This window comes from Podarcis pityusensis, assembly GCF_964106645.2.
Source record: "Podarcis pityusensis genome assembly, chromosome: 15".
NCBI classification, from domain to species: domain Eukaryota; kingdom Metazoa; phylum Chordata; class Lepidosauria; order Squamata; family Lacertidae; genus Podarcis; species Podarcis pityusensis.
Window position 1 is genome coordinate 7,720,875 of NC_138040.1, and position 23,526 is coordinate 7,744,400.

Here is a 23,526-nt window from a genome sequence, read left to right on the forward strand (position 1 = left end):
TGAAAACCTCTGATTTAAATTATTCCCCTAGCATTGGTTCTATTGTTGGGGTTTAATCTTCAGTTTGGGGTGTGTCAGAGGACTGGGAAGGCTTTAGATCCAAGCCTTCCCCAGGTCTACACCTTCTCAGCCCCACTGATGTCTGAGCATCAATATTGGTAGTGCAAAGGCCGCCAGAGTTTCCACAGCAGGAAGGGGGAATAAAAAAATGAGATCTCTGTTTCCACTCTCAGAAGCTTCCTAAAGTTCATAGGAACCCTGCCTGGGACCAAAAGATTTTAGGACCTGTGAATTGTTTGCATTTATAGATGCCTTGCCAGGTATCCTAACAAAATTAGATTTTAATAACAACAATAATAATAATAATAATAATAATAATAATAATAATAGCATTGTTTCCCTATAACAGTGATCTAATGATTATAGCTTTTGTTGTCATCATAAAAGTTAGTACTTTAAAAATTCTTGACTGTTATGTGACAGTTAACCAAATTTTCTCTGATTAGTCAAATGTTCAACACTACTCGGGGGAAAGGGGGTGTTGCATCACCCACCCTGGGGCCTGAATACAGTGCACCAAGCCCACAGGGCCATGTCAATAGTTTAGCCTCAACTGATTGCACACCAGTAGAGGATGTACAACTGCACACAAGGCCAAGTTGCTTGGAGCAGTATTTTTTCCTTCTCCAAAATGACATCCACTGTCTGCACTCATACCTAGGGAGAGCATTTAACTGGTCTCTGCTGTGCTAGTGGAAAGAGCCAAATAAGCTCACTCTGCCAGGGGAATTCTGGAAGATATCGATAGGGGGAAATGTCCTTCTTAATGGAAACAACAACTGGAAAACAGACAATTTGCAAGAAAGTGTGAGCAAACTTATCAGATTCCAGAGGTTGGGGACTTTTTCTCAGTGTTCTGACCAACTCTCTGCCCAACAATTTTGGGCCTAATTGTTTTAGACTGCAGGAGCTTAGGGAACAGGAGCAAGCCCCCGCAGTGCCCCCACACCTTCAGGGACACTTGCCCCCTCCAAGGAGCCTTGCAACCAACCAACTGAATTCACCAGAACATATTGAAATGTATCCTTTCACAGTTGTTAAACACACACACATATGAATGATACTGTTTGTACATTCAGAATTTGCTTGTGAAGTCTGAACAAAGACTGTTGACTATACAAAGTCAAGGGTAATTTCCCATTGTTTGAACATCATTTTCATAGTTCGCTGTGATCGCAGAATTGACTACAGGAGAAATGCAAAGCATAAAAAGCACGCCCACTGGGACATTATCTTGCAAATACACTAGAGGAGTAGAAGATGTCTCGGCTCCTTTTTTGTTCATGACCTACAAAACAGCGAGTTGCAAAAACTTCAGAGGAGCGTTTGGAAAAGCTGTTACAGAGCTGGCAGTCTGCAGTAGACCCAACACATTAGAGAAGACAGGTCTTGGAACTGCCACAGAGAAAAAGCACCTTGCAGAGACTGGCTTTTAATCAGAATATATTGCTGTAATATACTTCTCCAATACAAGCATCCTTGTAAGACTTAAAAAATACTGCAAGTTAGACGTGAAGTATCAAAAAGGAAGGGAGTAGTCATCTGATAATGTATTTCAGAAACAAATCTTAAATAAGCATGGGAGGTGATGGGAAAATCAGAGAACACGCCAAATCTAAAAGCTTAAAAACCTATTTGAAGTGCCAGAGAGAATGTATAACTTGCAGGGTGTAATTTTTTAGCTCAAACTTTCTTATTTAGACTGGACAACAAAAAGTGGGAACCTGCTGCTGTTTTGTTCAGAAGAACACTGAAAATAAAATTAAGGAGTTTTGAAACCAGGCTGGGGGGGGGGGGCAGTGGCACAAAGAGAGATGCTAAAGAGAATCCCTGTGAGAAACGGGTGCAATGGCCTTGATCTGAAGATTAAGGCTGACTGCCTGGAGTCTTCAGGTGTCTGGTGGGGTTCTTTGAGGACTGGGTCTGCACAAACTTGTCCCTTGGGATCGCTTGGAATTCCAGTGTGCAGCCTTCTCACACTGCTTCTACCACTGGAAGATTCTTGCCAGATGTCAGGGTCCAGGCTTGGGTTGATGTTTTGAGGGCTGTGGCTATCTGGGCTTGGGGTCTCTAGGTGTGCAACTTGAAGGGAGAGCTGGTCTTGGAGTGAGAAGACCATGTTTCTTTAAACAGACATCTCATCTCTTTTTTCCCTGAGTGGTGAGCAAAGACTTCTTTTTGTCCTTTGTCTTCACTAACACTGTCTCGGGGATCTCCAAACAACTCTCTGCCTGAGGAGGACACCCTTGCCAGACTGGCCTAGATCTGGTGTTGGTTCCCCAGGTCTGGAGCCAAGGATTGGTTTCCTCTTGCCACTACATTATTCATTTACACAGCATTTATATATTTTGTATTTATATTCAGCCCTTTAACCAAAAAGGCTCTGAGCAGCTTACAAAAAGCATCTCGCAATCTGAAAAAAGGCATTACATGAGTTAAAAGGAACGGGAGGGAGGATGGAAAAGCAAGTTGATGCTTTGCTAGTGTGATTTTATAAATATGAAACATATAAAACTAGATACATTTTTTTTAAATTCATGCCTTGTTGTATGCATCTGTTATCTTGGGAAACCTGGAATGTATTCATATGTAATATGTGTTTAATATTATACATATAATTATGCATATAATATGTGGCAATTATCTGTAGTTTAAGCAGAACCAGTAAAAAATAAGTTGCTTCCCTTCAGGACTGAGGCTGGAATGAGAAAAAAAAGTGTGTTGATAATCAACACTGTGATTTTCAGAAAATTCCATCCCTAAAGTTGACCCTTATGAGTTTAGTTTATGGGTTCTATTTTCAATGCTGGGCAGAAGATGCTGTAGTGAGCAGTCTGGGGTGGGAGGCAGGAAAGAATAATGGATGGCCATTGCACAATGCTTTCTCTTCATCCTCTTAATTTTCAGGTTGCCCAGTATCTTGTGCAAATGAGCAATTTGAGCGGTAACATCCTTGCCATTCAACTTGAGATGAAAACATGATCTCTGCACTGAAAAGCTATGGAATAAGTCAATTCCATTTCGCGGTCATGAAGTTTTATGAAGTACAGGGCAAAGCAATATTTTTGAAACAAGTAAAAACAAAAATGCACAAACAAAAAGTGATGGATTACTATTTTGGGCTCTTTTTAAATTGGGGTCATGGAGGTTGATGACTGCAATGGGAGGGGGAATATAGTGGTAAAAGCAGCTGTAATCTCCAGGTTTATTGGACAGTGGATCTAACCTTCCTGTCAACGCCAGCCTGCAGCTCCCAAATGAGTCTCTGGTGAGAAACTAATAAAGTAGTAAAAGTCTGTTTCCCACCTTCCCCTTCAGAAAACAGAACTGGGCCACAAACAGGAATGAGTGTGGGAAGCTCTAATGCCACATTGTGTGCCCATTAACCTAGATTACACACAGAGGTCCAGCAAGTTCACATTCAATTAGGAGCTAAAAATAATGACATGGACTCGCAATCATGCACTTCACGTCGCAGACTCAGTTCCTCCGGCTGCTTAATAGAGAGAACAAGATGAGTGTGAGTCAGCAATAATGCATTGTTCAAAAGCAAACTAGGGGAAAAAGCCCTACAACCTAAAACGCAGCCCCTGGGGGGGGGGCACATTAGAGAAAGTGATGTATCCAAGCAATGGAAAACAACAGCATCACGCTGATCAAGTCTCCGATGACCAATTTTGTCCAGTTGGGCTACCATAATTTAAGACAAGAGGTGGGAGGAAATAGGATTGAGAGGATCAAAGCAGAAATGGAATGTTTTAAAATGTAAGTGAAGGGGAGAAACTGAAGGGATAGCTTTTTTGCTGAACCCAGAGAAAAGAAGATTGGTGGGAGGGTGGGCTGGTAAATATTGGGACTGCCATAAAGAGAGAACTATTCCCAGAATCATTTAAGGCCATTTTGCACATTAAACCAAGACAAACCTGAGTCTGGCACTGTGAGCTTTTAACTACAGACCACAGCCAGTCGCCGTACCTGAATAGTACATGTGTTTGCTTCACTTGCACATTACATTTTTTGATGTACACCTAAAACAAATAGCAGGTAGAGTAGCCCTAAGAAATGGCAAGAGATTTAGCTTGTAGAAATCTAAGATTCACCTAAGAAATGGCAAGAGATTTAGCTTGTAGAAATCTAAGATACCACCTTCCACATCGCAGGGAAAACAGAGACCACTCACTTAACAGGTTTGTTTAAGCAAGCTAGCAAAACATCCAGCAGGCTGAATGAAATGATTCTGGATGAGCTGGTGACTACCCTATTATTTCAGGGAGTACTAAAAGGTGCTCAGGAGACTGTCAGTAAAGGAACGCTGTGACACCCCTGCTCCATCTTTTTTACTGTAAGCTCTTTTTTATGTATCTATAAAAATATCTGTAACTCATGTTTTCTCCAAGGAGCTGGAGGTGGCATATATCATCCTGTCTCATTTCTACCCCTGTAAGGCAGCATAGCCTGAGGTGGTGACTGGCCTAAGGTCACCCAGTGAGGCCCATGGCTCAGTTGGGGGCAAGTGGAACCTGAGTCCCCAGTCTTTATCCAACATTACAACACACTGAGCCCTGGTTTTCAAAAACGGGGAAATTATCACCCAAAGGGCAAATAAGTAAAAGAGCTCAGTGTGGGAGAGCTTTGGAGAAGGGAGTACAGAAGGCAGCACTGATGCCAAGACAAGTGCTATTCAAGGCTACGCAGTACTACTGACACCTTTTTTTCTAGAAGAAAAGCACTGGCACCAAGAAAACTCACTCTGTTCTTCCTCACCAGGCGCATATTGAGTCCAAGTTCTAATCCCTCCTTTTCTTTTCTTCTGAGACTTGAGGAAGTTAGGTGGGTATGAAACAAGACTGAGACATATGAAAAGTTACTCTTCCCATAGCACACTGAAGATGCCACATGTTGCTGTGGATTGTGAAGGTTCACTGCATTATCAAATCTGGCTGGGGGGGGAGGGGGCTCATGCTACTACTAATGTTATTATTTATACCCTGCCCATCTGGCAGGGTTGCCCCAGCCACTCTGGGTGGCTTCCAACACATATAAAAACATAATATAACATCAAACATTAAAAAAACGTTTTAAAAAAGGTCCTTGCTATGGGATGTGGCATTTAATATAAATCCCTCCTGCTTTTCTCTGCTGGATCTCATCTCCTTCATATTCAGCGTCCTCATTCTCTGAGGACTTCATTTCCAAACTTCATTAGGGACATAACTGTTTCAATATATGTGTTAAAAATTCACACACTTCTGCACCCTAAACCTATACATTCCTGCCTATAGATTTTAAGCATTATTTCTGTAGCATCTCTTCGGTAAAACAATGTGCAACATAACATGTACACACAGGTCTCGCCTTCCGAACAGGATTCATTCCCAGAAAATATATTGTCTGGCGAGTATTCACAAAACAAGCTGATCATATTCATTATTTCCTGTGGGAACATGTCTAATGCATGCTTTCTCCCTTCATGCTTTCTGCCTGCAGCCAATCAGCAAAAGCCAAAGAAGGAATAACTGATTTGTCCAATATTTCCTGCTTTCTGATTTGTCTGATATCTCACCCTCCCACTGTGGTTTCCACTGAAAATGGCTGTTGTGGACCCGCAAAACACAAATGAGTAAGGAAGTGGGCAAACTTTGGCTGTTCAGATATCTGAATCAGCCGTTTGTGTAGTAAGGTTTGGATATAATTTGTTGTGTTCAGATAACTGAGATTTCAGATATAGAGCGTTCTGACAGCGGGGCCTGAGCGTATGTGTGTTTTTAATCCAAAAAGTGAGTTTTTTTATTAATCTGCAGGATAAGGTGATTTGTGGTGATATAATGAAAAGAATACAGCCAGAATTCTGCCTGATGGCTCACCAGGATATAATGCAATTAAATACATTTAAACATAAAAGGCTACCTGCATGTACATTCTGGCTGTTCTGCAATGATCCTTAGAGCCCCCTCACTGTTCAAAACACTTTTGCATGCACACTTAGAATCACAGAATTGTAGAGTTGGAAGGGACTCTGGGGATCATATAATCCAACCCCCTTCAATGCAGGACTATGCAACTTTCCTGTATGGGGATCAAACTGTGACCTTGGCATTATCAGCACCAAACACTAATCAACTGAGCTATCCAAAATACCAGGCAAACTAGTCCCACCATTTGTTTTGATCCTGGCTTGAGTGTTCCTACTTGCTGATTTTAAACTACTGTATCTAAAACAGTTTTAGGTGCGCCTCAATGCTGGCCAATTTTTAATTCATGATTTGATGAATTAACATATGCAAATGGGAAACAGGACTTTCTCTCCTGAGACAAAGGAGAATCTACTATTCTGCTTACTGCATGATTTGAAAGCAAGGTGAGGAGCCCAAATGGTGAAATCTTAAAGCACCTCCCCCAATTTGGTACCCTCCATTTTTGACTACGGCTCCCATCAGCCGCAGGCTCCATGACTGTGCTGACTGGGGCTGATGGGAGCTGTAGTCAAAAACATATGGAGGGCACCAGGTTGGGGAAGGCTGCCTTAAGGAGTGCTTGTGTGACAAGAGCCCAGAGCATGATTTTGCTGGCACTGCTGACAAGTGAGAGCTAAGGCTGGCTTATCAGGCACTTTGTCCTATGAACTGGCATGTTAACACAAAGCCTGCACACAAATTACTCCAGTTCTGGACAAGAAAGGTCACCACTGAAAGATAAACTCTCTTTGATAAAATGGGGAGGAATTTCCAGCCATGATTCATTATGACATCTGCCTTAGCATATGGCGCATTATACTGAGGTGGATTCACAAAGTGAGGAGGAAATGATGGCTTCCTATTTTCAAGGCAAAAGCACTTCAGCAATTTTACAAGACTGTCAAAAAATCAACCCCATGTACAGGTATTTAGGCCAACTAGTTATGTAGGATTTTCCAAGGTGGGGAGGGGAGAGATGATGGCTGACTCATTCAAGTGGTGAACTCTACATAAGTATATATTTAGAAGCCACCACATGCCTATGAGCAACAGCAAGATATTCCTCCTCTTATTTAAACCTTAAAACCAGTAAGAACTCTTTCAACACATAATGTAAACCAAGGTTTCATTGCGAGAGTTCATTCTAGGTGGAATGCAGAATTTGCGAATCTGCATTTGGTGATGATTCAAAAACAGGTGTGAAGGGGCCCTGAGAAGACTGTCTGTTTCAAGAAAGAGTGTGCTAAAAATCTAAGTCATAGATACATTTGTGGAATCCTTGTAGAAAACAATGACCAGGTTTGGACATAACACTAAGTTGTAATTTAGTGACTTGGTCTGCTCTTCCCTCTCTTCCTGTTATAGCCACAAAGAACAAATCAAAAGCATTTTCAACTAACCACTGTTTATTGTTTCATCCAAACCAGGATTTTCATTTAATTTCAACAATGGTTTTATCCAAACAAGTCAGGATCAGAAAACACAATTTATCTTGGATTGTTTGGAGAAACCATAGTTAAATCTAACAATAGTTCCCAGTTCAGTTGAAATGATAAACTACATGAAGCTTATGCAGCATAAGATAGGTGCACTGAAGAGGTATTTAGGATCAGATTGCTAATGAAAGAGCTCATCAAATGTCAGAAACAAATTTCTGGAAGAAGCAAAGTAAAAGATTCTCAGGAGGATGAAGTATCATTCATACACAAGCACACACACCTTATTCTAAGCATCTCTTTCAGGTCAAATACCTAGCTAATAATGACTTTCAACAGAATATGCAGTTTGAAACCTTTTGCATCAAAATCTCTAGGGTTAAGAAGAATCTTGAAAAAATTAACACAAATTATTAGGGTCCTTTATTTAATCTTTAAAGAATACAGCTAAATTTTGATTCACACCCATCTTAAGAGGAGGGAATGCACTTTTTAGTAAGCTCAAGACTTACTTCCAAGTATACATGAATAAGATTGCCCTGCACATCTAATGAGCTACTTCACTCTCTGCTGTCATGCCTCTACAAAAGGTTTTGATTGACATTTGATCAGATCTGGAACAGCCCCTAAAAGAAAACTGTGCCCTTCACAACTGAAGCAAAGTCGACAAAAACTCTAGAACTGAGTAAAAGGATGGAGTGAAGTTTGATTGCCAACCATTAAGTGGCATACATAGCATGCAGATCTCTTTCTGTGCATCGTTAAATATGTGATGCTATTGCCATTTTTCTTTCCTTTTGCTTCCCCAAATGAATGAAATTCTATACAAACCTGGGCTTTTAAATTGATCCGGGCTGGGAAGGTGGTGAAGGGGGGAGTTACTCGCTGAAGCAGGGTGCTCGCTACGAAGCATCTGAGCCACCCGAGGCCCCATGGAACCATAGTCCGCGTACGATAATTGAGCCCGTTGGTCACCGGGCGGAGAATAGAAACCGTAATCGGGGATCCCTGGAGATACAGTGACTCTATCATTGTGGATACTGGATTGGTTCTTATTTTCAATATTAAATTGTACTTTATTATTATTTTTTTACAGTTACAAATCACGGAAACAAGAGCAAAAATATATGTATGTAGGATTTTGAGGAGCAAGTGGACCACAGCTTGATCATACACGCTCCAGGTCCTTACTCAGACTCATAGGTTCAGAGGCATTGAGCCTGGATTTTGTAAAAAACCAAAAAAACATAAACTCACCATCTGATGTACTATATATTCTTTTCCAAAACAGGCACAAGAACAGAAGTATGAAAACACAGAGCCCCAACTGATTAAAATGACAACCAATGCAATACATACTGAGAAGTGTAGAGAAAAGCCGAACCAAGCTGACTGGGCCTAACCTTGCAAAGCTACAGGGGTTCATCCACATGAAGTCCCTTTCCCCAAACTCATAAAAAGCAAAAAAATCCCCAACCACCAGGTGCAATGTATACAAAGTGTGTGTGTGCGTGCGCGTGTGCATAACTATTTGTACCAAAGTATATCTATGTATTAATTGAGAAATGTTCCTTAATTGATCTTACCTGGATTTCCTGTTGTACTGGATCCTACAAGATCACTCCCACCCCCACTTCCATTTTAGTACTGCATAGTGCAAGGTTTGGAGTTTGTGTTAATGTCCTGGCCATAAAAGTTGAACTCCACAGAGCCCCAGATGAGATGAGTGAGTCTCACACCATACAAAGCTATGGCTTTAATAAGGCAGTTTGTAGATTTCAATTGGTTTGGGTCCCAGTAGGAAGTAAACAGAAGTTGATTTCTATTAAACCTCGTCACAACCTTCAGATTGAGAACTAGTATACGTAACAAAAATTAATTAATGGGCAAGTATCACAAATAGTTGATCTACTCCACATTTAACCTAGCTAAGCAGGGGGAATCTCAAAAGAACTAAGAGCCATGCTCAATCAGGGCAATGGCCCATCTTGTTCAGCATCCTGTTCTCCCAGTGGCCACCAGATGCTTCAATGGGGAGCCTGAAAGCAGGAGCTGAGTGCTACAATGCTCTCCCTTCCTGTGGTTTCCGGCAACTGGTATTCCAAAGTATACTGTCTCCAAATAGTGGAGGCAGAGCATAGCCATCATGGCTAGTAGCCAAGTTTGACTAAAGCAGTGAGTGAACTTCACAACTGGTTGGGATTTGGGATAGTAAACTTGTTCTTATTTCACATCATGGGCATCCTTTAAAGGACAGCAATTTTCAAATTTGTTGGTGCAAAAAAGTCTGCATGCATTTTAACAAACCAGTCTACACATTTATTCTCCCAAGCCAAGTGGACTAGAGGTACATTTTAATATCTGTGTTGTAAGCCACTGCTAACAACAAAGAACGCCCCCCCCCCCCAGCATCAGGAAGACTTTTGCTCTTCCACATTCATAATTGCCTTCCAGCAAAAGGCAAAAGCAGGTCTGAACTTGCAAGACAGAAAAGATGAACTTAAATAAAACAGAAAGGAAGATTTATTTATTTATTTATTTATTACTTTCAGCATCAACTGTATCACCAAAATAGATCACTCCATTATGAAAACAGAGCCTCCAGATGGTGAATTCAGGAAAGAATTGAACAGGGAAAAATAAATAACTCTCAGGAAATTACTTTTCTGCTCCAAACTTCCATGAATCTCTACAGAGTTTTGTGATAGTTTCTTTCTCATTAGATCGTAGCACAAAGCACCTGTATTACTGAGTTTATCTCTTTTTTGAGGTTTGACCAGTACTCTTAAATATGTGCTGCAAAGCAGGCACTTGCCTTGTGCCTTTGTAACTTGTGAAGGGTCAGATAGCTACCTGTTTAGGTCCCAAAGACATGTATGGCAGATCTCCCAGAAGCCAGACAGAATGATGCACGTTGACTCTCTTCTGTTTCTCAACACACATCTTAAGAATGCACACCGAGAAAAATGAGAGGGGAAGTGATTTCCCCCACAAGGACATTCAAAGCAGAACTCACTCATGCAGAATTAATTTCCATGCCAACTAATTCCCCTTGGTGTGGTGTTCCTTGCAGGACTGACAAACCCTGGACTTCCAACTCTTTCTCTTTCCAAGTGCATCAGCCATTGGGAAGTGACCCCAAATCTGTTTGTAGGCCATTTTCTGCAGGATCGTGCAACATGGGGAATTTCTGCCCAAGTGGATGTAAATAATTGGTCTCTGTTGAGGGCCTTGGCCCTCCAGAGGACACTTAACAACTGTGTGTTCTGACTTTAGCGCAGAATGATGGCAGCGTGTGTAAACGCTCCTTTATTAAGGGTACTTTCCAGAAGAACAGCTGTACAAACACTGCCTGAGATTCTGCTTCATTTTGCTATCCTTGCCTGGCTGTGGACCACAGTGCTGAGAAGTGAAGAGAACCCCAAAAGTCACTTCTGGAGGTCAAAGCAAAACTTCGGGAAGACTCAAAATGCTCTCAAGATTGAAAGGTCTCACTGACAGCAACCTGTCGATAGAGCTCCCTGTCTCTCTTTTTCTCTCCTCTCTTGCCATAAGCAGCCACACGCAATTTGGCAGCCGTTTGCACCATCAGTGTTTATGATAATAACCGTGCGTGCTTGAAAGCAGCAGGAAATTTTCAATATAACTATCATTAAGACAAAACACTTTAAATCAAAGCCATTACTGCTACTGAGAGTTAAAGCTCACAAGATTAGGCCGCTTTTTATCTTTATGAAAAATTCATAGAACAAGCTGCCAAACATCATTTTCCTGCTCGAGAGAGTAAATGATATAATAATATTTAATGCTGCCGATACAGATGAAAGTGGAGGCAGAAGCTGCGTGTAGTAATGTGTACATCAGGGAGACGCTGTCGAACAAGGAGCGCCGACACTCAGCACATGTAGCGCTGGGCATACAAGCCAACGGGAAACCTGCCGTTACCATCTCCAACTTTTATACTTCAAAAACCAGTGGCTGTTCTTTGGCGTTGCTTAATTTGGGTTGCTAGTAGAGGTCCAACGTACAACGTTGGAGCTAAACGGGTCCAAAGTGTGCTTCAGAACTGGAAGGCTGGAAGGACCCAACAATAGGACATGCTCCCTGTGTGGGACTTCCCTCGAGATTGGCAGAGAAGCTGCAAGCAGTGCAGAATGCAGCTGCCAGGTTGTTGACTGGAGCACCGGGACGCACACATGTTCCACCTGTGCTGAGGGACCTGGACTGGCTGCCAGCTAGAGTCTGTGTCATGTTCAAAGTCTTGTTATTAACATATAAAGCCTTGGAGAACCCTAGGCCACGTTACCTGAAAGACTGCTGCTATGGAGACTTGTAAGGACACTTATAGACAATTTGGAGGGAAATGGCTTGTGGCACCATACTGTACAGACTATCATAGTTCCCCACTGTTGCCTCTGCCTTATGGATTACCCTTTCCTCTGCCAGACGTTGCTTCAGCCACTTCCTCTTACCTAGAGTTTCCCTGCCCCTTAAGACTGGACCCTGTTTTGACTAGAATTGGTTTTATCTGTTTTTATTATACAGTTTCGCTGTTTTTATGTTTGCAATTTTCTACATGGTTCAGAGATTTTAAATATGAAGTGGTTTAGAAATGCTTGTAAACAAGTAGAAACAGACAAGTGTGAAACGCCAAAATACTTTGGCAAAAAATGTCCCATTGTGCCTTCTGTGATTGACAAGGGTCAGGTATTGCCATGAGCCCTGTGGCCAGGTACCTAGCCCCCTGACTGGCTGAAAGAGGGAAATGCAGGCAGTTTGAGCCAAGCTACAACTCTGCAAACTGGCATCTTCCTGGTCCTGGAAGCCAGGTGATACCAAAGATTCTGTGGCTCTCCAGATGTTGCTGGACTTCAACTCCCATGAGCCCCAACCAGCCTGGATAATGTTCAGCGACTGATGGGAGTTGTAAGTCAGAGGTGGGAGCTGTTGTAGGTTTCCCATCCCTGGTGCCGGGTCAGTGCAGTACATGGCTGCTTAAATCTCTAGTTCCTCAGCAGTGGTCATGATTGACCAGTGCAACTGAGTTGCTTTGTCAAGCAAGCCCTCAATAACTTTACCAACGGTTTCCTTGTTGCAGACTCAGGAAGAAAGTGTCATAATTTCCCCTAACACCTGCTGCAAACATTCAAGCTGCACACCCCCAGACGTTTCTACACATTACTCAATGGAAAGCCTTATTCTAAGACATCATGCAGGCACCATTTTAAGGTGGGATACAAGACAGACGGACAAGACTCGCCTGCCCAGGGGAGATAATACCACCCTGTCAGACTTTACCCAGAGATGATCTGACTGATTTTCTTTTTTATCTGAATCTGTCTTTCTTCAATAGAACTCAATGAGATTTATGTTGAGGTCCCAGTCAGTCTCCCATCCAGGCCCTAATGAGAGCCAGGCCTGCTTAGCTTCAGCAAGGCTGCTGCATCAGATGCCTTCAGATTTTAGGTCTAGTTGAAACTGGCATTTGGGATTGTGTTTGTGCAATCTGCCATGGGATTATAAACTGCCCAGTCATCATGCCAATTGTGCAGGTCACTCTCTAAAGCTTTAGCCAAGTGACCTGCAAAACTGGAATGATGATTGGATCACAGGGCAGAAAGGCCTTTCTTAAGCGGATGGGGCTCACTGTCTTTGAAAGCAAAGTATATAGGATGATATGCCACTAAGAGCACATTTATGTAAATTTGGTGGTGCTTTCAAATCTTAGAAAGTTGAGAACTGCTGCTGACCCGCTGACCACAAGAATTCATCAACTTAAGAATGGATAAAAACATTGGCAGGATGCTTTGGAAACCCCTGCTACAATAAATCAAATTGGATAATTGCAGTGATTCTTTCTGACCACAAATACTGTGAATTAATTAACTGCAAGATGAAGAAAACCTAAACCAACAAACAATAAAAACCCCTAATACAATAAACAATAAATCCCACAAGAACACTTTCCTCCCTGAAACATAATCAAGTTGAACCCTTACCTTGCTAAGCATCTATTGATGCCCATAGGCATTCGAAAAAATGGTAAAAGGGGCTCCCAGGTATCAGGAAAGTTCAATATCATGGGGCACTTTGTGTACCACTTTGCCACCTGAACACACTCTTAAAAATCTGCTCATCTCTGGGTTGTCTCTTTTTATAAACGTATGAGCTAAGCAGCAGCAGAGCAGGGCATTGAAACAACTTGAAGAAAACAGGGAACATTCTTCACCTTCAACAAATGTGAGGAGCCCTTGTTCTATTGAGGGCTGCGTTCCTTTGGGGGTCAGCTGGGGGAGAGTGTTGAATGCTAGTGGTGGCAGAACCAAAGAGGGCAGTGGATGAAGCTAGATACAAAGTGTGTGCATAGGGACCACTCATTTTCTCTATCACCCCTTCTCATCCCCTGCCTGATGGGCAACCAGGGAGAGGCAGATCACTCTTGCCCATGGTCTGCAGTGTCCCTTTCTTCTTCTCCTTTCATTTGTCTCCCTCTGTCTCTGCTTTCTCCCCTGGTTCTTCCTCCTCCAAACCTCCTCTTTCTTTCAACTTTCCCCACCAGCATGACATTAGACCAAGGGCTCCATGAGATGAGATGGAGGGCAACATGCGTCAGGCTGGTTTGGTTGCAGGCTGCCCACCCACTGCCTAAAAGCAAACATCCATCATGCTGGAAGGGCCTGTAAATATTCTAGTCTTAAATCTCTCATCTGCTACATGATGGTGGTCTCAGAATTGGACTTTGGGGCAGATGACCAGAGCCCCAATCAGCAAAACGAGCAAGAGGGCTACAAAATGCAACATGACTAAACCTAAGATCTAAGAGGTGTGTCCGTGTATAAGGTTAGTAAGCCTAAAATTATCTGACTATGCTACTGGTGTCACTTCCACGATGTTGCTCTAAATAGGAAATAGTCTTGGTGTCCCTGTACAAAATGAAGACCACCTGGATTTTAGAGTCTGTTCAAAAGGTTAGAACATTCCTCTCTGCAAGCTTTGGAACATATTGATTGCTTCATGTAACATAACTGGGTAACATAATCACAAGGGAGGTTAAATGCAGCTCAAAGAGCCATTGTGCAGCTGGGTTCATGATACAGCTCAAAAGATATTCGGATACATTTGTAGAAGCTAAATCCCCATGGCATGTATAAAAAGAGCTGCAATCTCCAGGCTTTAGCATCCTGCTTTGTGGAATATGGACACAAGCCAGCGACAGCTAAGCAAGATCAAATCCCACTGAAATCCATACAATTCAAAAGGGTCAGTGGAGAAATGCCATACATCTATTGCTGCATAATGTGGTCAGAAAGGGTGATGGTGTTACCAGTTGCATTTGTAGCTCAAGAGGAGCATCAACAAGAGGATACATGGGATGGAGGAATGGAGGAACATTGGCAAAGACTGAATCCAGAATACATACAGTGAAGCGCAGTTTGCAAATATTGCTGATAGGTTGATAATATGATTAAGAAAAGAGCTGTCTCTTGAGACTGGTTTCTATATGGAGATGGTGCATCAAAGAGTTTTGCACAGATCACATGGTGCTGAATTGTAGAAATGGCCCAAAATACTCCTGTTCCAGGTTGACAAGCCTTGTCTGTTGTGGCCTACGGAGAGGCCAGAATGAGAACTCAGGAGAGCAGGAAAGATGTGCACCTCTCAGCTTGCATCAGTATTATCCTCAAGATGGTTTGTCATAAGATAGGAAGGATTTCCTCTTCCCCAAAGTTCTGCTAGGGACGTAGAAACTGTAATGTGGAGAGGGTGTGGGGGAATTGCTCTTTTGCCGTGTCAGACAGATGAGGCACCGGGGCATTTAGACAACTTCTTTAAAGCCACTAAAATGGCAATAGGCTGGGGCACTTTGACGTCTAAGTTAGCCACCCGCCCAAAGCCATAAGTATATTAGAAACAACTGCATCCTTAATAGCTGTTTTAGCTGAGTTTAAACTTGCACACTGATAAAGGATTGTCGACAAGTGATTGGGAACAGATTAACAAAATACTTGACATACAGCAAAGTATATAAAAAAAAACCCTCACAAAATAAAATCCTGCACTCGCTCATGGAGGCAAATAAATACATTTCTCATCTTAGCTGTGATGTTTCATGAGCAATCAATATTTATAACCTAATCAAAATCTCCCATATTGTGAATTAAACACAGTGTCATTTTCAGATGGGGCCAGTGCCATCACACGCGAGGCCTTGCAAAGCTTCTCCAAGAGAAACGGCAATCAGGGCTCCAGTTCTTCTTGCAGCATTTGACAAAAGAGTTTCCACTTGAGGGGCTCATCTTTAATCATTACAAAAGCACAGAAGTTTAATCCATTTTTGATGTAAGTGCTAATAGCTCTGTGTCCTTGAAGTTCAAAGTGGTCTTCGTGCATGTCACTAATTAGCCAAGCAAGCAGCCAGTCTGCTCCCTCTCATGCTTCTAATTAGATCCTTAACAACAAACAAATGTCGACCTTTCAAATGCTGTGCTACATTTCTCTCTCTTTTTGTTACATAGTTTTGGAGGGCAGAAGATAACCATGCCTTGGAAAAGCCTGCACCATATTTTGACATCTCGTCCAGATATTATTATTATTGAGTGGGGGTGGGGGGTGGGGAGAGAGAAGACAACAATCATAGAGGCTCGGGATTCCAAGGCAACCTGTCAAAATAGTTGACCATGCCAATCAACTGGTCAGCCATTTTGTTTCTTGGAACAGAAGGAAGAAGTCAATGTTTGACAGCAACTTCAACTACTGGTTACCTGTTCCCCTTTTGAGATATTCATTTTCACTTTTTTGTTTTTCACTTTTAGTTTTTTTGCCATTCGCCAGCATGACGATTGATGCCACTATATCATAAAGCATTTTGCTGTGTACCTTCTTCACCTACAGCAATGGAAGCTGGTGATTTGCTGGTCATATTCTTATCACGGTGAACTTTTATTGCTAAAAATAGCTACTCACGAAGCCACAATATATATAGCATGTGCTCCTTATCTCACACCTGCATTCGAGAGCAGTCTGGACTCCAAGGAGCTCGTCCAATGAATAAAGAGGAGAAAGGAATATTCAGAATATTTATCTTTTGAATGTCTTATCTGATCGTGAGTGAGTCACTGAAAACAGTGGGCAGAAAAAGAGGTTACATGATCTTTAACACAAGTTGATAAAGTCAGGAATGAGCTGGTGGTGGCATGCAGTGGAATACAGCATGGTAAAAAGTGTGAAGTGGATTTCTGGAAGAAGGTGCCAGGTGAGGCCCAAGGTGCTTCCAATGAATATCTCCCCAATCAGTGCCTTCACTGGGTTAAAAGGCAGCAGAATAAAGCTAAGTTGATGTGCTCTAGACCTTCACATGGTTGATTACTGCTGCCAGGTATCTGTTTGCCATTACTCTCTATATAATCCCTCATCTGAAACCCAACTACCTCATCTTTCTTTGCCTGCTTTGCTTGCTGTGTTGAAGACAAATATCGGCCCTCCAAGGTAAGTGTCTATCTTGGTTTCACTAAGAGTAGGGCTGCCATATGTCCGGACGTAGCTAGAGTTTGGCCCTTGTAAACAGTGCCTGGGAGGAAATTGCTGTAATGTCCGGAAAAATCCAGACATTTGGCAACCCACACCCTAAGTGTAGATTTTGGCGAATTTCCTTAAAAATAGCTCAAGTTTTCTTTTTTGTGATTTTGCTCAACAATTTTTGTGTCTGGATTTGTACTTTTTGAAATACGGCAGCCCTAACTAAGAGATGCTCTGGACGTTCTGTTGTTGCTCATCATGATGAAATTTTGGAACCTGAAACACAGAGGATGTTCTTTATGCTCCAGTGCGAAGTCACAGCCACAAGGATGGCAGAGAGAGAACATAAGAGCAGAGACTGAGGAAGCTGCTGAAAGGGTGGCTGAGGGCAGGTTGCTGCCTTTTTTTATATTGGTGTGTAAAAATGCCCTTCATGGCAACAGTGCTTTCTATATTCTATATTTCTCAGGACTGAAATACTTCAAGGGCCACCTGTCTCCATATGAACTAACTCTGAAAACTTCATATATCTGTTGTCCAGCTCTAGCCAGCGGCCATTCCATTATAAGCAATACAACAACTCATCCTGGGTCAATATAGAATCATTTCCAAATCATTTGCCTTTTTTATCCAAAGGAATGAAATAATCTCTCTTACTTTTTCACTCTCGTTTTAGCAATGAGTCTTTTACTGCTACCTTTTTACCACTGGTGGCCAGATTTGCATTAATTGTTTACCACAGCCTGGACAGGCCTTTTATTAATATTAATGAGTGACTGGGAAGAAAGGGACCCTTTATTTTTAGCCTACTCTAATTGTGTAGTAATTATTCATCTACAAAACAAATGAGCCGAACTCCATTGCTATGGCAACTGAAACTCTGGCCTCCCACTGTAACACATTAATAGGCTATTGTTCCTGTTAATTTTAAATTGAGGCCTTTTGTGCAGCTACAGATATGAAAAAGAGGCAAATTACAATAAAACCGGGACTTAACCTCACATTTAAGTCAGAATGGTCATTGTCCAGGCATGGTTTTAAGAGAAAAGTCACTTGTTGAAATGCACTGTGGTCCACTAGGGATTATTTATTAGGGGTGTTTAGATATACTGCTTTTCAGCAAAAAGTTCTAAAAAGGGTTTACATAGTAAAACAGGGCAACAACTTGAAAACAGTATTTTTTAAAAAAGATCCTGAAGTTTCCCCAATATTTTTATGGTTGGGAAGTGGGAGGCGCTGTGGTCTAAACCACAGAGCCTAGGGCTTGCCAATCAGAAGGGCGGCGGTTCAAATCCCCATGACGGGGTGAGCTCCCATTGTTTGGTCCCTGTTCCTGCCAACCTAGCAGTTCGAAAGCATGTCAAAGTGCAAGTAGATAAATAGATACCGCTCCAACAGGAAGGTAAACAGCGTTTCTGTGTGCTGCTCTGGTTTTGCCAGAAGCGGCTTAGTTATGCTGGCTGCATGACCCAGAAAAGCTGTCTGCGGACAAACGTCAGCTCCCTCGGCCAGTAAAGCAAGATGAGTGCTGAAACCCCAGAGTCGTTCGCAACTGGACTTAACTGTCAGGGGTCCTTTACCTTTACCTTTAATAGGGTGCTACTCTTTGCTGTGGACAATAAATAAAACCTGAATGTGTGAAGGCACTGTTTGGACCCAGGAATTATCAATGGTCCTGGAAGAAATAAGCAGAAAGATGACAAATGATGACTCTGCATCCGAAGGGGAGATTATTTGTGGCTCTAATATATAGCTCTTGCATTGCTGAGCTAATATGAAAAATAGCAGGAAAAAGGTGAGCTCGCACTCATATTCGCATGGGCAACATTTATGCACAGAGGATTGCGTTCTGCAAAGAAAAGGCATATTAAACTAATAACTGTGCATGCAAAACTGTTGGGATGTGCAAGGAGTCTTCCAATCTTCATCTTTTTCATTCTTATTGCATCTCTATGAGGTAAGGCATCCCTATTCTTAGCCTAAGGAAATTGAGACTGAGAGACAGCAGTTTGCCATCTCACAAACCTAGTTATTTGTATCTGACACTCTCTCAGAAAGATTCAGGGCAGCTGTGCTGTGGTTCCCTAGTGGTTCCCAATCTATAAAGTGTGGCCTGCTAAGTTTTAACTTGCATGAGTTCAAACATTACCTTAGTTGATTCCCCAATGTCCTGAGGGATTTGAACCCAAGTCTTTTGAGGTATGGATCCAACACTTGGTCTACCCTAGCTCTCCATCACTGTGCTTCTGCCTGTATCTGAAGAAGTGCCTGAATAGCTTTTAGATTGCCAGAGTCCTCCTGGGACTATTATAATGGAAAATGGATAATGATTGCAGGAAAGAGAAAGAGAAGACCTCACTCTTCAGCTTTGTTCCATCAGGGAAAAATTGAGTTACATGAAGTGCCTGTTCCAGGGCTTGCCAAGAGTAGAGTAAAATTCATTCATGGAGCGAAAGAACCTTTTAGAGCCCCCTTTCCTCTGAACACATGATTAGTCTGTTTGGATCACAGGAGTGAAGTGAGGCACCCTGCAAGTCAGAGCGGGTTCCGTGGAAGAGTGTTTGCCCATTAAAAATAATTCCACTGATTGAGAAGACCATTAAAAGTTAGTGACTACATTCATTACAGATTAACTTATACCGTACTTAAGCCTGCTCTCCTGAGCTGGTCACTAATTGCGCTGGAGATGATTTATCAAGTGCCCTGGATTTTCTATTACAAAATAAGTGATTAAAAGCTAATACATTTTACCCACAATAGAATCAAGTAAAATTACTGCAGCCAGAGTCAGAACTTGGCCGCAGCATTCACAGAACTCCTCAGTGTGCAGGAGGGTGAGTGCTTCACTAAGAAAGAATGTTTTGCCCTTGAATGAAGAAAATTAATGGACGGGGTGCAGGTGGACATCCCAGAACAGGCTCACAGGTATCGAACTTCTATAATGGTTGGGGTTTTCCTCCAGTGAGCGCCTCCAGAAGCTGAATGGAAATCATTCTGCTTTAAGTTCTTTTCGAAAAATAATGCAGGAAAGTAATTGTCGTATAACAGCGAGGGGCAAACCAGCATCACTTGAATTCTTTCTCTCACTCTACCTACTTAAGGGAGCCTTCAGGGGCCTAGTGATGGCACGTGTTGCAATTTATTTTTCTCTACTGACGTGTCACCCAGGCTCACAATGCCTTGCTGCAACCCTTTTAAAAAGAGGGTTGATTGGCTGATTGAGGAATGGGATCCATGGACAGTTTCCCTGCAGCGTTTAAAGAATTCTCAAACAAGCAGCAATCCTCAATGAAGTTAGCCAAAGCAAACTCCCCATGACACTTTTTCAGGTACAGAATAGAGAAAGGTGCCTTACACCAACACATTGGCCTATCTAATTCAGGACTATATACGCTGATTGGTAGAGGTTCTCCATGGTTTCAGACTGAGGGGGAGCATCTTTTCCCAGTCCTACCTGGGATTTAACCTGGGACCTTCTGCATCCAGAGTATGTGTTCTACTAAAGAGCCACATTGCACTTTGAGCAAGAGAGGAGCCCCAGTGACAAAGCATCAAGGTAACAAGTGAGTTTGACAGCAGGGCGAGAACACCAGGGCAGCAAAATGTCTCACCTTTTTATCTATCAAAGCACAATTTTTCAAGTAAACAAATTCAATATGTAGCAACAGCAGGCATGCAGGCAGAAAGCCAGCAGGGGTTTGAGAGCTTTCCAGCCTACTACATAAAGAGCTACATCAGGGCCGGACTGACTGGAGTCAGATAGTTGCCTTGAGTGGTAGAAGCCCAAGAGGCAGCACCCAAAGCAGCAGAAAAGCAGCACCGGCAGCTGGTAAGATCTCAGCAGGTAGCTCTTAGAGAGCATGAGATCTCCTAAGATTTTGGCGAGACCTTGCCAGAAGCCAGCGCTCTGCGGGTTGCCACCATGCCACACAAGTAAGGAAGGCTTGCAGGGCAGCACATTCCCATGATGCCTCAAGTGGAGAAATGGGATGTGCCACCTGAGTCGCATGCATGACTCTCTGCGGGACAGGTAAAGAAGAGGCTGTGTGCAGGCTGAGCTGAGGAGTCTCAATGTCTGGATCAGACCGTGGCACCAGGGGGAGGGCTTTGGGTTTCTTAGGCACCGGGGAATGTTTAGGGGCAAGCCAGGCCAGGATGAAAAGGATCGTCTCCATTTGAACCAGATAGCTGGTGCTTAAAAGTTAGCAGACCAGCTTTTAAATGTCGGGAAATTGACAGAAGCTGAGGACCGTCCAGTCTGGGGTGAACCATGCCTAAGGAACCAGGGTAATCTTTTTTTCCCTGGTGGTCCAAAAGGGAACAAGTAGAGCTAGGCAATGGAAGTGCAGGGGACGCAAAAGCCATTCAAATATGTCAAAGTGCTATGAGTTATATATGCTAGTTCAAGTGCTTGCTTTTAAAGGAGAGCATAGATACAGTGGTGGAATGAAGAAAACCAATGGACACAGTTATCTCTGGATACAACCTACTATGGGAAGCACAAGGCAGGGAAGGGCATACTAGGTTGTAGTGTCGTTCTTTACATTGAAAGACCCTGTCTAAGCCTTAGCTTAATATTTGGTCTAATGGATAACCCTTCTGCTCTGAACTTATTGACAAATCATTCCAGTCTCATTCTGCTGGCTAGGCAAATAGAAGCATTTATAGGGCTAGGCAAATAGAAGGATTTATAGATGCATCTTCTTTTTACCACACTATAGAGTGAAAATTAGTAGGTGCATTAAGATGCATTAAGATTTTCTCTTTCTATTGCATCAGCTGTCCAGGGCTACAGTTGTAATTATTGGGTCTTTCAGAGGAGAAAGACATTCGAAAACCACTTGCTATCCCCCAGGTGGTGCTTGTTAACATTCTGACTACATGACTTGGATTAAATGTTATACACTTTTTAGACAGTAATACATATACATTTAAGCATCCAGGGCTTGCTTCAAGGTCTATCCCTTGGACTGTGAAGAAAACACAAGTGGCTATTCAAACTGTTCCAACATTGTTGCTACAAATTTCCCCATCATCATTCTGTGTACACAAACCAACTGTTGCTCCCATCTTTTTTCTTTTTTTATTACTGCAATTTGCAAACAAGAGAGGTGCTTAATGACAAGACTAAATATTTGAAAGTACTGGAATTAAGTGTACGACGTGGATTGCTACTTCCCATGCAATTTTCCGCTTTGCTAACTTTTAGATACGTTACCCATCTAATTTTCCTGCATCACACATTTAACAGTGGGCCCCATTCCTTGTAGTAGATTTGCTGCTTAAGAGACAAGTTATAGAATCATACCTCAAGTGCGTAAGATTTACAACTATACTGGCACAATAAGGGAAGTGGGACACCTTCAATCAATGAAGGGTATGTACTTGCCATCTGGGTCAACAACATGGGGGGGGGGCAGTCTGTGTGTTTTACGATTTGTTAGAACAATATTCTTAACTGCATAATGAAACAATATTTAGCGTACCTTATTTCTTCCAGTAACATATGCTGAGTTAACTGCTTGGATTTAACCGTCTACACTGAGCATGCTCAGTAAATTGAACACACTCCAAACCAGCAGTGCATCTTCAGGCAAGATGTCGAACTGGGTGGGAGGGGAACGGTGATGTACGCAATCTACTCTCAGCAGGATATGTGCTGACAAAACAGTAGCAGCCACAAACCAAATGTAATGTGGCATTCAGGACTTGAATTACCAGCTGCCAACCCTACCCACTGCTGCTCATTTGGAAAACAATTTTGAGAAGCTGAGTACAGAAAACTAGGTGCAAAAAAGAAAGAAAGAAAGAAATGCAGGGAGGGAGAAGAAGCAAAAGACAATTTTGCTGGTTTGATGAGGAAGATGATGAGACTTGCCTTGGGACACCTAATATTGACTGTTCATGAAATGTTCAGTAGTGCTTGAGGGGAGAAAAAAACCAAAACATTATCCTAAAACTTGGCAATGTGGGAATGAATACAAACAGTGGCAAGTTTGTGGCGTAGCCAAATTTGCACTTTAGGATCTAAAACCAATTCCCTTGTGCCTCTGCATACTCTGACGGTTAGTCATTGTACATACTCTCCATGACTTAGGTCTCCAATGGACGGCTTTCCTGCTCTGCCGGCCTGGTTTAAGGCCTCCAAAAAGGATTCGGAGCGCTAATGCAGAATATTAAGAAGGTTAATGTTCTGTAGGAAGCCTTGAGTGTACAATGCTTGCTGAAATTAAACTTGGCCTCAAATCATAAAGCACTTACATATGAGTAACTCCCATTGGCTTAAGTGGGAACTACTCACAAGTAAGTGTACTTAGAATTAAAAGAAGGGTCACTTTTTTTCTTTTACAACGGTCAATTGACTACCCCCCGCCAGACCACCAAGGGCCCTTGCAGAATAATAAAATGTCCTGATTGAATTTGGTAGGCCCAAGTTTGGGAGATAATGATCACTGTACTATGCATCCAGGTGTTCAGCATTGCTCTACACAGGTTGACCTACACTTCCAATCAAACCGCGGCTACACTGCAACTGCCATGCTCTTTCGAGCCGACAAGAA

The 23,526-nt window shown here is 42.4% G+C and overlaps 1 protein-coding gene across 45 annotated transcripts in view; it reads right to left on the reverse strand.

The window, feature by feature from the left end:
- Window positions 1-23,526, reverse strand: part of MSI2 (musashi RNA binding protein 2) — a 448,144-nt gene that overhangs the window by 17,919 nt on the left and 406,699 nt on the right. For 18 of the 45 annotated variants that reach the window (XM_080983060.1, XM_080983059.1, XM_080983062.1 and 15 more), the window contains one exon: window positions 8,282-8,458. The exons of 24 other annotated variants lie outside the window; for them this stretch is intronic. In XM_080983060.1, coding sequence (XP_080839186.1) covers window positions 8,282-8,458 — 177 coding nt within the window. 3 more of the 45 variants (XM_080983076.1, XM_080983082.1, XM_080983080.1) reach the window with 3 other exon arrangements.